Genomic DNA, 16,961 nt, shown 5'->3' with positions numbered 1-16,961 from the left:
ATCGTATGCCAAAAGATGCATCAGGTTGTGTCCGCTTTGCATCCTGTACGGTTTTGTCAGTTTTTTCCCGTACCCAAAACTGTAGCCTACCACGGTTTTTGGTCCAGGTGAAAAACCGTATTGAAACCGTATGCGTTTTATTTAACATGGGAGTCAATGGGAACCGTACAGAACCGTATGTGTGTACGGTTCCATTCGGTTTGCACCATACAGTTTTCGACTTTGCACATGCGCAGTGCACACCGAAAGTTTTTTTTTCTTGGAGTTTCCATCAAACAGTATATGGGTTAAAATTTGCACACACATTTTGATACAGTTTAGTCCGGTCTTGAGGAATCCATTTTTCATCCAAAAATCTGATCCGGGATTTGTATTTCAAAATTGTGGTGTGAACCCAGCCTTACACAGCTTTTAAAACTTTGCCAAGACTAGTATGTCCCTTTTGGATATGACTGCCCCGTTCTGGAGATTGCAGATTGGTGAAGGGGCAGTTATGTAAATGATTACAGGTGTAGTTTGTTTAGATACTGGGTCTTTTACCACATGAAGGTGTAAAAATGCCTCCCCGATGCACTATAAAAAGGATCTCAAAGGCTACTTTAGTCTAGTGTACCTCTTGGTGAGAGATCACTGACTGCCGGACATGCCTCTATGATGCCCTGGAAGACATTTTGCCCAGTGGTCAAACCTTTGGGAGATCATTGGACTGAGAGAGACAACAAATTGCTCGCCATCTAGACTTTTCTTACCAAGCTGTTAGGTGGTGTTGGGAGCAGTGATTATATGAGGGCACATATGGCAAACAAGCTCCAGATGGCTCAGACAGACCCATCAATGGGGAGGATAATGTGATCCACTGACAAGCACTTACAGTTTCCTTGTCCACCATGCAGACACAGGTTGCCCTATTACTATACACCTGTGTCGTGACCATTTCCAGGCATTTGGCAGAAGATAATTTGGTGTCTTGGTGCCCATTATGTGTCCTGCCATTGACTGCCAGCTACCAACGCCTTCATTTCCAGTGGTGTTGTCAACAAGAAAACTGACTGCTACGAACTCTTGTGGTGAGGGCTTCAATTCTTCTTTTGCTGTGAAGCAGCACACTTCCCCCACCGCTGGTGCGATGATCTGGGGAGCCGTCACATATGACAGTCACCCCTTGTAATATGGCTGCAGGATGTCCTGCACATGTGTCACCTCTCATGAAACTGGCAGGATAATGCTCGCCCACACACAGCGAGAGTTTCCCAGGAATGTCCAGATTGCAAAACTTCCTTGGCTTGGAGTCCAGTGGGCGGTCCTATCTTTAATTGACACGGACTACTGGACTCGTAAGAGCGGTGATTTCAATTTATAAGTTACAAATTATACTAAATCTTTCCCCACATAGATATATATCCATCTGCTCGGCTCTTCCTGCCTATAGATTACATAGCATTATCTTGGTGACAGTTCCTGAGTTGTCTATCAGATGATGACGTCCACTAATGGCTGCCATTACAATGCTCATAGAGAGGTTTTCACCTATCAGGGAGGTCGATCAGGCTTAGCTTACCTGGTCTGCATTACAGGCAGTGCAGCCGGATAAGATTTCTGCTGTAGCAAGGCTTCTGTTCATACACAAAGTTGTGGCGGAGACGTCATATCCCTCAAATGTCACGTTTCACATACTGTATAGCTCTGGCTGCACTTTTTCTCTTTGAAGTGATTCAGCTTATTATATTATATTGCCAGAAATCATCAGAAGAAAGAAAAATGTCTCTGGTGTCATCTATGCATTAGGTTATCCAGAATAAAAAATAGAATAAAAAAAAAATTATTTTGCTTTTAAAATCAGCACCACATCTGTCCTCTGGTTGTGTGAGGTATTACAGTTTGGCTCCATTCACTTCAATGCAACTAACCTGCAATACTAAATACAACCTAAGGAGTATGATGCAGTTTCTTGCAATCCTGGATAACCCTTTTAATATCCTTTAACAAGACTTACAATGTAAATAGGTATCATAGAAACCAATATGTACATAAATGAACTACATGTTGGACTTTTTATTTATTTATTTATTCCATCTGGCTATTTCATCCAACTTGGGTCCTAGGCTGGGGCTTTCCTACTTGCAGCCATTCTGGTATTTTGGAGTTGTGCTACTTCTCCATTTATTTATTTCTATATATATATATCTCCTGAATACATTCTCTGTCACCCAAGTGCATAAAGAGTGCAGCGTGCCCCACAAACACAGTGGACAAGGGCAGTCTTTTGCAAGCCATCTTGAAAATTAGTATAATAGCCCCCAAAACCTTCCATTTTCTTTCATGCCGGAAGCTCCTGCAAGAGTCTACATTGATGGCTGCTCTTCCCCGAAGCTTAGGGAGGGATCATCTTGTCCCTGGCTTCTACTTGGGCTACCACCTCAGTGTCCAACAATAAATGTAGGTTAGTCTCCCAAGAGGGGGGGGGGGGGGGGGGGATCAGGGTGGCAGAACCTCATGGTCACACACAGCCCACTAGCCCTCCAGGGGGGACTTCCCAATTGGGCTCTACACTCTGGTAAGGTCCAAGAGACAAACAGTGAACACACAGTGAAAGATGAAAGAAAAAGTAAAAAATATGTGGGTTCTTTGCTTAGATGCAGCATGTGGGGGGGGGGGGGGTCCTATTTCTCATTGAAGAGGTCCTGCTCTGTATGAGGTATTACAGACAATGCTCTGTTTCTGGTTTGGTTAATATGCCTGGTCATATTAAACCCCTTAATGACCAAGGATTACCGCCGTTAATGGCGGACATCAGCGATTGTGCTGATGTTCACCATTACAGATCACAGCATCTCCGGTAGTGCAGCACTTTGAAATCTCTGATCTGATCTTCTGCGGGGATCAAATCAGCTAGGATGGCAGACTGAGGTCCCCTCACCTGCCTCCGCCGCCTTCCAGGGGGCTTCTGCATTGATCTGCATTCCAGCAGACCAGAGCAGAAGATCGCCGATAATACTGATCAGTGCTATGCATAGCACTAAGCAGTATTGGCAATCTAATGATTGCCACGAATAGTCCTCTATGGGGACATACGGTAAGTTAAAAATAAAACATTTTATGTGGGGGGGGGGGGGGGAATTTTTCACATTTTACATTTTTTTAAAAACTTTTTTTTCTTTTATCACCTCTTTTCCCCATTGTACCCCTAAAAAGCATAAAAAATTATTAAACATATTTGGTATCGCCGCATGCGTAAATGTCTGATCTATCAAAACATAATGTTAATGATCCCGTACTGTGAACGGCGTAAACGTAAAAAAAAAGTCACATCACATTCACAAAAATTTTTATAAAAAGCGATCAAAAAGTCACATATACACAAAAGTGGTACTAAAGAAAACTACAGGTCATGGTGCAAACAATTAGCCTTCATACAGCCCCATATACTGAAAAATTAAAAAGTTATAGTTGGTCAAAATAGGTCGATTTTGAACATACTGATTTTTATTTTTTTATATATTTTTCAAAAGCTGTACATTAATAGAAAAGTATGTACAGATGGGTACCGTTTTAATCGTACTGACCCACAGAATAAATAAAACATGTATTTTTTACCATAAAGTGTACAGCGTGAAAACAAAACCCTCCAAAATTTGCAAAATTATGGTTTTCATAAATGTTCTCACAAAAAAATTTTGGGGGGGGGATTGGTCGTACATTTGTGTCATTACAGAGTACAATTGGTCATCCACGTGGGTCTGTGAATGGAAATATAACAGAGTTATTGATTTTAGAAGGCGAGGAGGAAAAAATGAAAAGGCAAAAATAAAATTGGCCTGGTCCTTAAGGGGTTAAAGGTTTGTTAAAAGGTCAACAGTGAATTATTCAGGCTACCTCCAATAGGTGGCACTGCAGAGGAAGGGAGCAAGTGGGTGACTTGGTATAGATTCATAACTTTTACTATTTGAGTTGTGATATAAGACTATATATGATGGGCGTGTGGACCTGCGCAGCCCTTATTGACGGCAATGCAGTCCGTGCAGTAGTCCACCAAAATAATTAACATGTTCATTCTTTCGGCTAAATCCGTCATTTGAATTTCCACTGTGGAGATTCAGCAGTGTACACAGTGCAGTAGAATCCTATTGGACACATGGGAGGCTGCTGTACCGAAATCTCCGCCCAGAATTTCTCCAGGCAGGCATTCTTCAGTGTGCATATACCCTAAATGTCTCAGTAGCTGTCCCTTCTATGTGTAACCACTTTGTCTCTCTTTTTCAGCCCTTACAAATCCACACGGGGTGAGACCGCGAACCGATGCAGCTGTGGCCAGGAGAATGGTGAGCCAAGCGCTGGCACTGCCAAAAGAAGCGCCGGAGCGGTCTGTGGTAGAGGAAGGCCAAACCTAACAGCCTGTTACTCCCGAGGAACTGCATGTGCTACCCGCATGTGTGATGGGTGAAGAAGCTTCTATATGAGTTGATTTTCTGCAGAAAGAGCCATACGTGGCAAACCGGCTCCATCTGTACAAAGAATTTTTAGTTTTGCATATGGACGAGGTCTGTAAAAGCTGACAGGCTTCAGGGGTTCTTACTTTTTAGGGAGCCAAGATTCCCCCTTTCCTATAGTTTAATTTGCCCTGTTATTTTACCTTGTACTAGAGGAGAATACCACCTACAGTGGCATGGGTGCTCAAGGGGTCTGTCCACTGGGCTGCCACGCTTCTTTTCTATAACCTGGGGGGGGGGGGGAGTATATGTTTATTTGGACCAACCAGATGTTAAAAGCAAAGTGCGTGTATTTGATTATGAGGCCATTATCCCATAAATCTCTGTGTCAGAGGGAGGGGAGGGGGTCTAGTCTTCCATTCCAGATGCCTTAAAGCTGCAATACCTCAAAGTAGACTTGTTTTTGTGTGTTAAATAAATCTTAGTTGCAATTTAGTGCCATGCACAACAATCTCTTTGCTATTTGCAATACCGGTGTGTTTTTTTTTTTTTTTTTTTCTCTCCATCCTCCCCACCCCATACCTCTGTAGGAAAGGATACACATATATTCACAACCAGGTTTATTTCCCCCATCATCACAGTGCCCTCCAGACGGGGAAAACAACATGGAAGCCCCGATTTGCTGCCGTAGCCGTTCAGTGAGTCATGCATACTGGTGGATTATAAAGTGGTCAAAAAGCAAGTGTAAATAATAATAAGTTATCATTTATTCCTAGACATACACAGAAAGGATATAGATATATATTTGTACTGAGTGGACATAGTGCCTCTGCTGGTAGTGTCTTTTGGTTTCCTAGGCCATAGAGAGTACAGAATAGACACCAGAATTGAGATCTGCTACAACGTATGAGCATTTCTGGCCTTGTAGGATGTGTAACCTTAATGTGTGAAACAGCAAAGTGCTGACGGGCCCATTGGTTAAGAGTTTATAGCACCATAAGAACCAAGTGGGTGCCCATAAAGTGTGGATGAAATGATCCCAGTATAGAGAGAAAAAATCAGGAATATATGGTCTAAAAATGCAGTCCCTGATAATCCAGGGCTCACCATCATGGCTGCTGACTAGTACCATACTGTAGTGCAGGGATTTTGCTGTCCTGGCAGCAAAAAAAAGTTACATCCAGCAGATGGTTAGCCTGCTGCTTACTGTACTTGTCCTGTCACATTCTCTGGCCCTAGATTTAACTGGAATTTCCTGTAATGTCTCTTTGGAAGAATCGTGGTATCCGGCGTACTGGCCTGGAAATCCTATGACTGTGACGTGTATACATCTTATATTTGGACAGTGACACATAAGGGATTGGATAGGATGGAATAGAACAAGTTCCTTCAGGCTGGTCATCGTTCTGGGTCGGCTCGGTACCAAGGAATGTAAGATGAGCTGGAAGAATTTGCCTCACACATGCCTCACACTTTGCAGGTGCTCAGGCCCCCCCAGGCTACAGACCTTCCCCACCCCAAGGCCTGTCTGGAGCGCTGAGGCTATAGTCTTCTTCTCTCCTTGGCGTAGAAGAGGTGACGGAAACTCACTGTCACTTCTACCGGTGAGACAGCTGATTGTTTATGAGCCCGCTGAACTGTTCAAACTTCTCTTCTGTCTCTGTGCTGTAAGATCCACCTAAAAAAAAAAAAATGTTGTTAAAATACATTGTGTACTTTGCATGGACACATTTCATTCTACCTACACCAGTATTTCCCAACCCGGGTGCCTCCAGCTGTTGCAAAATTACAACTCCCAGCATGCCTGGACAGCCGGAGGCTGTCCAGGCATGCTGGGAGTTGTAGTTTTGCAACAGCTGGAGGCACCCTGGTTGGGAAACACTGACCTACGCTATAGTTGGCGCAGCACGCATTGTGGCTGCCTGCTGGATTACTGAAATGTACTCACCTATATGGCAGTTGTACATCCAGATGCGGTGGCCATCATATCGACAGCGACACTTCATGACGTTGTTGGTGTAGTCTGATTCTGCCACTTCCTGGTTTGGATTGATTACAATCTGCGGGAAGAGAAGATTCAATTACTGTTCTAGCTGGAATGTGACATAAAGGTTCAGTTGTCACCAGACTGCATATTGACAAGACTATGGACCACTAGATGGTGCTGCATGGAATGGATCACGCACACCCCAAACCAAGAAAAAAAATAGTGCACAAACACAAAAAAAAATTGTATGCTTTATTGAAACACAAAATGACAATTTAAAAAACATAAAGAAAAAGCAGATAAGCACCAGAATACACACAGACAGACATAAAGCAGGGAAGGGACTAGAAATATACAGCAGAATGCAGCTGTGTCCTAACTGTAAGCGGAAAGTGCAACCATGCAGGTATACGATAAATTGCAATACCGAGGACATGAGCAGCTGCCAAATTGTTACTGGGGGCCAGACCTTACCTACCCCAGGGGTAGGTAAGGTCTGGCTCCCTGTAACAATTTGGTTTCCCTTTTTGTCTATTTGGCAGCTGCTCATGTCTAATGTAACCTTGAGATCGTTGATATTTTCCACAATTTTACAAGTCCATCTCCAGAGATCTAGATTTGCCTTTGTCCACAGAGCGCAACATTATGAAGAAGTTTGCAACCCATGGCACTGTAGCTAATCTCCCTGGGCGTGGACGGAAGAGAAAAATTGATGAAAGGTGTCAATGCAGGATAGTCTGGATGGTGGATAAGCAGCCCCAAACAAGTTCCAAAGATATTCAAGCTGTCCTGCAGGCTCAGGGAGCATCAGTGTCAGCACAAACTATCTGCCGACATTTAAATTAAATGAAACGCTATGGAGGAGACCCAGGAGGACCCCACTGCTGACACAGATACATGAAAAAGCAAGACTACATTTTGCCAAAATGAACTTGAATAAGTCAAAATCCTTCTGGAAAACGTCTTATGGACAGATGAGACCAATATAGAGCTATTTGGTAAAGCACATCATGAATGGGTAAGGTCTGGCCACCTGTAACAATTTCCCTTTTTGTCTATTTGGCAGCTGACTGTCTCTCTGCCGTCTCAGACATCATGTCCTCTTTATATCTGAAACTAAATCTTTCTAAAACAGAACTTCTTGTCTTTTCTCCATCAACTGATGCTGTACCTAACCCTGACATTTCCATCTCGGTATGTGGTACTACCATAACGCCCGGGCAGCAGGCTCGCTGTCTTGGAGTTATACTTGACTCTGATCTGTCTTTCACTCCCCATATTCGGTCTCTTTCACGTTCTTGTCACCTGCATCTCAAAAACATTTCAAGAATCCGCCCGTTTCTCACTACTGAAACTGCTAAAACTCTCATTATTGCTTTGATTCACTCCCGCCTCGACTACTGTAACTCTTTACTAATAGGCCTTCCTTTCTCCAAACTCTCTCCTCTCCAGTCCATCCTTAATGCCGCAGCCAGACTCATCTTCCTCTCCAGCCGCTACAACGATGCCTCCTCCCTGTGCCAGTCACTACACTGGTTACCAATTCAGTCCAGAATACAGTACAAAATTCTCAGTCTCACACACAAAGCTCTCCACAATGCTGCACCTCCCTACATCTCCTCCCTCATCTCTGTCTACCATCCTACACGTTCTCTCCGATCTGCTAATGACCTCACACTAACATCTTCTATAATCCGAACTTCTCACTCCCGTCTCCAAGACTTCACTCGTGCTGCACCGGTTCTCTGGAATGCTATCCCTCAATCCCTCAGACTCAACAACAACATCCATAGTTTCAAACGTGGCCTAAAAACACATCTCTTCAGACAGGCCTATAACAGTCTCTAATTGGCCTCAACATATCCCCAACAAATCCCCAACATATCCCCAACATATCCCCAACATATCCCCAACATATCCCCAACATATCCCCAACATATCCCCAACATATCCCCAACATATCCCCAACATATCCCCAACATATCCCCAACATATCCCCAACATATCCCCAACATATTCCCAACATATCCCCAACATATTCCCAACATATCCCCAACATATCCCCAACATATCCCCAACATATCCTCAATATATCCCCACACCTCTTGTTTGAATAGTTATTGTGTAATATTATGTCTGATACTTGTCTTTGTTTGTACCCATAATTGTAAGCGCTGCGGAATCTGTAGGCGCTATATAAATAAAATAAAATAATATTGCACTTTATTGTATACCTGCATGGTTGCACTTTCCGCTTACAGTTAGGACACAGCTGCATTCTGCTGTATATTTCCAGTGTGTGTCCAGTCCCTTACCTGCTTTATGTCTGTGTGTATTCTGGTGCTTATATGCTTTGTCTTTCTTATGTTTTTTTAAATTGTTGTTTTGTGTTTCAATAAAGCATACACATATATATATTTTCTTATTTTTTTGTGTACAATTTTTTTTCTTGGTCTGGGGTTTGCATTTAGTGCACGCTTACTTCATTTAGTAAGGTTTTTTTCTGTAATTGGTGATCATGTAATGGATCAAGCTCAAAACTGGAATTTTATTTAGGCAGATCGTACCCTGAGGGTCCATGCACACTATGGAACTTCCGAGTGGATTGTAGCTTGCAGCAGCCTTTTCAATAGGTTTCTGCTGCTCAGTCTTTACCTCGAAGTTTCTCTACAGGGCAAGGCAGATCCGGATTTTGCTAATTTATGCAATATACGTCATCAGCGCAAGAAAATAAAATGCTGGAATATACCATAGCAAGACCCCGCACATTTTGGGAGCTCATACTGGTTTTTAGTGGGACTCAAAAGTGTTGTCGACCATGCTTTTGAGTCCTACTAAAAAATCAGTATACATTGTATTACTGGCACTTATAAATCCTCCCAATATTTGAGGTCTACAAAGACTGGTAAGGGTACGTTCACACTGTGGAATCTTTGCCTAGAGAGATTCCTTGTCAAAGATTCCGTCTGAGTGGCCGAAGCCAAAATCTTACGACACTAAAGCTGTGTGGAACCTGCGTTGTCAACATTGATGGCAATGCAGTCAGCGCATAATTCCATCAAAAGAATGAACATTCTGCTGCTGAAATTCCACACTGTGAATGGGTCAGCGAAAGATCCGTTCACACCAATGTTAGATTACAAAAGATCCATTCACATCGATTCGCGGAAGCGGAAATTTAGTGTGAGTGCGGAATCCCATAGAAGTCAATGGGCTTTAATTTGAGGTGGAAATTCTGCCGTGTGAATAGATACTCAGGGCCCATGCACACTATGGATATTCTGAGCTGAATCCTCTTGCAGCAGGATCGAACTACACAAGAGTTTCTATTACCATGGAGATACATAGTCTACGGCCGTCTACACATGGCGTAAAATGTGCCATATGTCCGCAGGGAAAAGGCATGCCTACATTCTGCACATGTGGCGGGTACTAGGACCGCTTGGAAATGCACCATTTCAAAATTCCACCATGTGAACAATGCAGTACAATCCCATGGAAATCAATGGGACTCTGCTGCAGCAGAATTCCACAGGGACAGTCTGCCGTGTGGACATACCCTATATAGGAGCTGTACAAGCAAAACGGTAGAACATTGTTAATTCCGACCTGCAGTAAAACTTCACTTTTCCTTTTATATGCAGAGAGAATAGGAAAAAGTTGTCTGTGAAGCTGTGCAGAGCCGTTCACAATTTGTCGGATTGTGACATAAAAACAGTAAGTTCCAGGATAGCTTTAAAATGAGTAATCCTTTTCCTGACCGCGCTATGACAAACAGCTGTGTCTCTTGAACACTTTCCAAATTTTTCTTTTTTGTGAGGTAGCGAAACACTCCCCTTGTCACATTTTCTGTCCACGTTTTGAGGATGAAACTCAGGAAGCATTTATAACAAATTGCTGAACTGGCCAGAAGCCAAAGCGTGGCTGCAGAAATCGTACGTCGTCAGTCTGGAACGTATGAGTATGTGAAGGGATGTGCCGGCGTATACTGGACATACTTCTGATTCCCACAGGAACCGGAGTAGTTACGCCATAGTTTGCCTGACTGGGGAGAGTTGGAGTCTCATGAAATGATCTAGTAAGATCTGGGGCGGGGGGTTCTGTAAGAGAGAACTGGAACAATTGTGGATTGGTGCTATTCGAGTTCTGAAGAAATCCAAAACTCTTTAACGGGGTTCTCCAGTTTAGGAAAATGTATCCCCTATCTGCCAGTGCATATGGAATAAGTGTCTGATCGCGGGGTCCGACTGCTGGGACCATCGGTCATCTCCTGTACGGTGCTTCGCCTCCCTTCGTGCACAGAGCAGGGGTTGGCACGCGCCCTTCATACATCTCTGTGGGAGAGCCCAAGCGCTGTACTCGTGTATTTCTGGCTCTCCCATACAGATGCATGGAGGGGTGCATCAAACACCGCTTTGTGCAGGGGTCGACACAGCTCTGTGCATAGGGAGAGCTGGAGCACCAGGCAGGAGATCGTGGATGGTGCCTGCGGTCGGACCCCCCCTCCCCCCCCCCCCCATAAGGGGACACATTATCCTAAACTGGACCACTCTACTCCTTTTTAATGTCTATAGGTACAGGCTTTGTTCAGAGGCCATCAATCTTCGTGTTTTATTCAGATGTATATTGTAATGGTCCCACAGTTTCTATGCAATCTAACCAGTAACTCCTACTTTAGGGTACGTTCACACGAGCGGATTTACAGTGTATTTTACGCTGCGGATCTGCTGGTGAAGGCCCCGCTCTATGCAGTCTTTACATGTGCCTGCTGGTAGCAGCAATACGCCGCGACGAGCAGACACAGTGATGTGCGCGGCGTACTTGCACTTTGCGGCCGCTCTCCCTGCTCTGACCTAGGCAGAGAGCTCCCGTGATGTGCGAGTATACTGCGACTCGCACATCGCAGTGTGTCTGCTCATAGTGGCGTATTGCTGCTACCAGCAGGCACATGTAAAGACAGCATAGAGCGGGTCTTCACCAGCGGATCCGCAGCGAAATCCGCTGCGAAAATCCGCTCGTGTGAACATACCCATAAAGGGGTACTCCGATGAAAACTTTTTTCTTTTAAATCAACTGATGGCAGAAAGTTAAACATATTTGTAAATTACTTCTATTAAAAATCTTAGTCCTTCCTGTACTTATTAGCTGCTGAATACTACAGAGGACATTCTTTTCTCTCTGATGACATCACGACCACAGTTCCCTCTGCTGACGTTATTATAATAATAATGCTTTATTTATTGTTGTCCTTAGTGGGATTTGAACCCAAGTCCCCAGCACTGCAAGGCAGCAGTGCTAACCACTGAGCCACCATGCTGCCCTTAGCATACATCTGCTATGCACGGTTGCTAAAATGGACAGAGATGTCAGCAGAGAGCACTGTGTTCATGATGTCATCAGTGTTCCAAAAAGAAAGGAATTTCCTCTGTAGCATTCAGCAGCTAATAAGTACTGGAAGGATTAAGATTTTTTAATAGAAGTAATTTACCAATATGTTTAACTTTCTGCCACCAGTTGATTTAAAAGAAAAAAGGTTTTCACCGGAGTACCCCTTTAAAGTAGATTCCCAAGAGCTTAGAACAGGTGTCCATGGGTTCAATGACCTGATTTTCACTGACTCTTATGTTTAGGTCAGTAAACACATGGTCACCCCAAGACCACAAGTCACTTCTGCTGCTGTATCAATGTCATACTAGCATTCCAACAGTACAGCAAGTAGATTATAAAGCAGTGGTGGTTAAGTGGGGGCTTAGATCCAGTCCCTGACTCCACCTGAGGGCCTCACGTTACATTCAATATCCAGCATACATATGCAGCTGTATAATAGCCACATGCACAAACCTCTTCCATTATAGTATAGGTCAGTGGTCTTCAACCTGCAGACCTCCAGATGTTGCAAAACTACAACTCCCAGCATGCCCGGACAGCCAACGGCTGTCCGGGCATGCTGGGAGTTGTAGTTTTGCAACATCTGGAGGTCCGCAGGTTGAAGACCACTGGTATAGGTATTTCCACATCTCTTGTTTAGTTGTGAGGCCACCTCTGTCCTACAAATTTCGGTCCCATCAAGTCAAACTCACCTGGAAGAAGTAGTCTCCAGGAGCCACATCTGTGATATCTATCCACTGACAGTCAATATCATGTCTGTAGACGTCCCAACAACCAACGCTGATGCCTTGTTCTCCAAAATTAGCGCATACAAATTGTTTCTGGACATCTGAAGAGAGAGGAGGACAGAGATGAGCTCTGGGAAGTGGTGGTATAGAGGTCTGCTTCCTCCAAACAAGGGAAATATTAAAGGGGTACTCCACTGACCAGCGCGAAAACATCGTTCGGAACATTTATTTCCACACTGGCCAGTGGAGTACCCCTTTAAAGGGGTACTCCAGTGAAAACCTTTTTTCTTTTAAATCAACTGGTGGCAGAACGTTAAACAAATTTGTAAATTACTTCTATTAAAAAATCTTAATCCCTCTAGTACTTATTAGCTGCTGAATGCTACAGAGGAAATTCCTTTCTTTTTGGAACACTGATGACATCACGAACACAGTGCTCTCTGCTGACATCTCTGTCCATTTTAGCAACCATGCAGATGTATGCTAAGGGCAGCACGGTGGCTCAGTGGTTAGCACTGCTGCCTTGCAGTGCTGGGGATTGGGTTCAAATCCCACTAAGGACAACAATAAATAAAGCATTATTATTATAATAACGTCAGCAGCGAGAACTGTGGTCGTGATGTCATCAGAGCGCATTCCAAAAAGAAAAGAATTTCCTCTGTAGTATTCAGCAGCTAATAAGTACAGGAAGGATTAAGATTTTTTAATAGAAGTAATTTACAAATATGTTTAACTTTCTGCCACCAGTTGATTTAAAAGAAAAAAGTTTTAAAGAGTACCCCTTTAAGAAAAGCTTTTCTTCTCCTGTTTGCTGAGAAGGGACTTTAGAATTGACCACAAAAAGAGATGGTGACCCGTTTTCCATACCTGTTTCACATTCTGAGTCCTCCAAGCAGAAGCTGGCCTTATGTCCCTCAGCAATCTTGGTTCCATTTAAGCTCAGTAGATCGTAGTGTGTGAACACCTCCATGCTGTGGAAGTGGCTGAAGGGAGAAAATTATTGATTCTATTAATGCAATATGTAAAAAAAAAGATAATGTCAGCAGCACACTTGGTCAACAAAATGGAGGCTCTTAGCGCACTTTTTGATCAAAACGTGTCCCCCCCATCCACCACGTGGAGGTGGCCTCATATAGGATGGGACCCTAACACAAATATTGAGCCTAACACTTATAACACTCACCTCTGCTGGGCATATGGCCTCTGACTGGGTGACATGTTGGATCCACTATCAATCCAAACCACCTCCAGTGAAAATAGGGGAGGCGCGTGTTTTAGGTTTAGGTGCTGGCTACATTTATTCATTTTATTTTTTATTTTTTTGCTGTGCAATTTGGGGGGAGTCGCTCCTTCTGTAGCCGTGCATCCCCTCCCCTATTTCACAGGGTCCCATCCTATATGAGGCCACCTCCGCGTGGTGGATGGGGGAACACGTTTTGATCAAAAAGTGCGCTAAGAGCCTCCATTTTGTTGACCAAGTGTGCTGCTGCCATTTTCTTTTTTTTTTTTTTTTACATGTTTTGTACTAGCCACAGCAGCGTGCACCCGTGTATTGGGTATAGGTGCTAGCTACATTTTATTTTTATTTTGTTTTTGCTGTGCTATTAAAGGGGTTATCCAGGAAAAAACTTTTTTTTATATATATCAACTGGTTCCAGAAAGTTAAACAGATTTGTAAATTACTTCTATAAAAAAATCTTAATCCTTTCAGTACTTATGAGCTTCTGAAGTTTAGGTTGTTCTTTTCTGTCTAAGTAATCTCTGATGACACGTGTCTCGGGAACCGCTCAGTTTAGAAGAGGTTTGCTATGGGAATTTGCTTCTAAACTGGGCGTTTCCCGAGACACGTGTCATCAGAGAGCACTTAGACAGAAAAGAACAACCTTAACTTCAGAAGCTCATAAGTACTGAAAGGATTAAGATTTTTTAATAGAAGTAATTTACAAATCTGTTTAACTTTCTGGAACCAGTTGATATATAGAAAAAAGTTTTTTCCTGGAATACCCCTTTAATGCAATATACCTTATGAGATACTGAAGTGAAACATATATACAGGAGAAGTTGTGGATTCAGGTTGAAAATGCTATAGGTATCAAGTTTTAGTAGAAAACATTGTTCCAAACACCTCTAGATATCTTTTCTGTGGTCAAGATGAAAACATAAAGATAAAAGAAACTCGTTGGAACGAGCAATAAAGAGATCTTGGACATGTTCAGATGAGATATGAAAAGCAGAATTCTGACTTTGATTTGCCGGTTTACCTCTACCCCCCCCCCCCCCCCCTCCATTATAACCTTGGACTTCTGCATTCATCTGTAACAAACACATCAGGACCTGATAAAATGCATAAAAAACAGCTGCATGGCCTAACACAGTACACATGGAAGAACTCAAAAGAAATACACAATTTCACTCCAAATTAAAGCAGCTCCAAGAGATCAGCACATGTCTACAAGAGGGTTATACGAAGACTCCTCACTAACCCTCTTGGTGCCTCTTATTACAGATGGGAAACCTTTCCGACATCTTTGGAAGTAGAGATGAGCTTCTGCTTTGCTCAAAGAGAACCTGCATGTGGCGGAGGAATGGTAGACGTGGCTGGAGCGCACCGTGGCCAGCTGTTATTGCTGAAGAAAAGATTTTGGAAAGTCCTTTAAAGGGTACTCCACTTCCTTTTAAATCAACTGGTGCCAGAAAGTTAAACAGATTTGCAAATTACTTCTATTTAAAAAAATCCCAATCCTTCCAGTACTTATTAGCTGCTGAATACTACAGAGGATTTTCTTTTTGAATTTCCTTTCTGCCTGACCTCAGTGCTCTCTGCTGAAACCTCTGTCCTTGTCAGGAACTGTCCAGAGCAAAAGAGGTGATTTGCTCCTGCTCTGGACAGTTCCTGATATCGACAGAGGTGTCAGCAGAGAGCACTGAGGTCAGACAGAAAGGAAATTCAAAAAGAAAAGAACTTCCTGTGCATTATACAGCTGCTGAGAAGTACTGGAAGGATTGGAATTTTTAATAGAAGTCATTTACAAATCTGTTTAATTTTTTGGCACCAGCTGATTTTAAAGGAAATGTTTTCCAGTGGAGTACCCCTTTAAAGGAGAACTCCAGCAAAAATGACCTTATTCCTTATCCTCTAAGAGAACCAGGGTCCCATGGTTCATTTTTACTGGAGTTCTCCTTAAAGAGGAAATAAGGAATTGCATGGTACCCTATAAATTAATGGTTCTCTCAGGTAAGGTAGGGATGGGCTGTGTCCTCCAAAGTGCAAGCAATTTAGTAGGAAGGGGGTACTTGACAAGGATGAGCTGTACGAAAACCTTATACAGTACATAATACTCTGAAGCTATGGTAAAAAGAGGTTCCTTCCAAACTTGACACGTACAAGGCAATGCCAACATGTTACCCTGCTGTATTAAATCTACCGTATTTTTCGCCGTATAAGACGCACTTTTTCTTCCCCAAAACTGGGGTCTTATACGGCGAATACACCCCTATCGCGGCGGTCCCTGCGGCCATCAACGGCCGGGACCCGCGGCTAATACAGGACATCACCGATCGCGGTGATGCCCTGTATTAACCCTTCAGACGTGGCGATCAAAGCTGACCGCCGGGTCTGAAGGGAAAGTGACACTAACCCGGCTGTTCAGTCGGGCTGTTCGGGACCGCCGCGATTTCACCGCGGCGGTCCCGAACAGCCCAACTGAATAGCCGGGTTAGTGCTTACAGGACACGGGGAGGGACCTTACCTGCCTCCTCGGTGTCTTCTCCGTTCAGGGATCCCCTGTATGGCCGGCGCTCTCCTTCCTCGTCATCACGTCGTCGCGTACGTGCGTCGGCGTGCGTAACGACGTGATGGCGGCGACGGAGAGCGAGGATTCCCGGCCGGCAGCAGAGACGTTCCGGAGCGACGGGGACACCCCGGGGATATGGCGACAGCGATGGAGCGACATCCAGGGCAGCGGTGACGGGTCCGGAGCGGCGGGGACACGTGAGTATTACCTCCTATGCAGTGGTCTTCAATCTGCGGACCTCCAGATGTTCCAAAACTACAACTCCCAGCATGCCCGGACAGCCAACGGCTGTCCGGGCATGCTGGGAGTTGTAGTTTGGCAACATCTGGAGGTCCGCAGGTTGAAGACCACTATTGGGTTCAAAATCTTAACTTTTTTAGATTTTGCACCTATAAATTGGGTGCGTCTTATACGCCGGTGCGTCCTATAGGGCGAAAAATACGGTATTTAATAGTCATAGTGATTGACTGCCTTTAAATTTGAGTTTACATACAAAGGAAGATGTCAGCTACTGAGCAGGACCGCCCACTGGACTCCTATACCCAGAATAAGCAGAGATTTAAATGAATAAAAAGTATACTGAATATTTCCTCATGAAAATATATATTCTTCTGCTCAGCTCCTCCTGCTCTATAAC

The 16,961-nt window shown here is 43.8% G+C and overlaps 2 protein-coding genes across 10 annotated transcripts in view; one reads left to right on the top strand and one right to left on the bottom strand.

The window, feature by feature from the left end:
- LOC130368017 (golgin subfamily A member 6-like protein 22) overlaps positions 1 to 4,922 on the top strand; it is a 56,136-nt gene extending 51,214 nt beyond the window's left edge. For all 3 annotated transcript variants that reach the window (XM_056571190.1, XM_056571188.1, XM_056571189.1), the window contains exon 8: positions 4,261 to 4,922. In XM_056571190.1, the coding sequence (XP_056427165.1) occupies positions 4,261 to 4,284 (24 nt within the window). In that variant the 3' untranslated portion in view covers positions 4,285 to 4,922. The remainder of the gene's footprint in view (positions 1 to 4,260) is intronic.
- A 254-nt stretch (positions 4,923 to 5,176) lies between these two features.
- The window catches only part of LOXL2 (lysyl oxidase like 2), a 74,734-nt gene continuing 62,949 nt past the window's right edge, over positions 5,177 to 16,961 (bottom strand). For all 7 annotated transcript variants that reach the window (XM_056571181.1, XM_056571185.1, XM_056571182.1 and 4 more), the window contains 4 exons: positions 13,398 to 13,513; positions 12,495 to 12,631; positions 6,376 to 6,487; positions 5,177 to 6,105 (listed from right to left, as the gene is read on the bottom strand). In XM_056571181.1, coding sequence (XP_056427156.1) covers positions 6,026 to 6,105; positions 6,376 to 6,487; positions 12,495 to 12,631; positions 13,398 to 13,513 — 445 coding nt within the window. In that variant the 3' untranslated portion in view covers positions 5,177 to 6,025. The remainder of the gene's footprint in view (positions 6,106 to 6,375; positions 6,488 to 12,494; positions 12,632 to 13,397; positions 13,514 to 16,961) is intronic.

Source organism: Hyla sarda, chromosome 4, assembly GCF_029499605.1.
Source record: "Hyla sarda isolate aHylSar1 chromosome 4, aHylSar1.hap1, whole genome shotgun sequence".
NCBI classification, from domain to species: domain Eukaryota; kingdom Metazoa; phylum Chordata; class Amphibia; order Anura; family Hylidae; genus Hyla; species Hyla sarda.
Note: the sequence above shows the minus strand (reverse complement) of the source record. Positions and strands in the feature narration are given on the sequence as shown.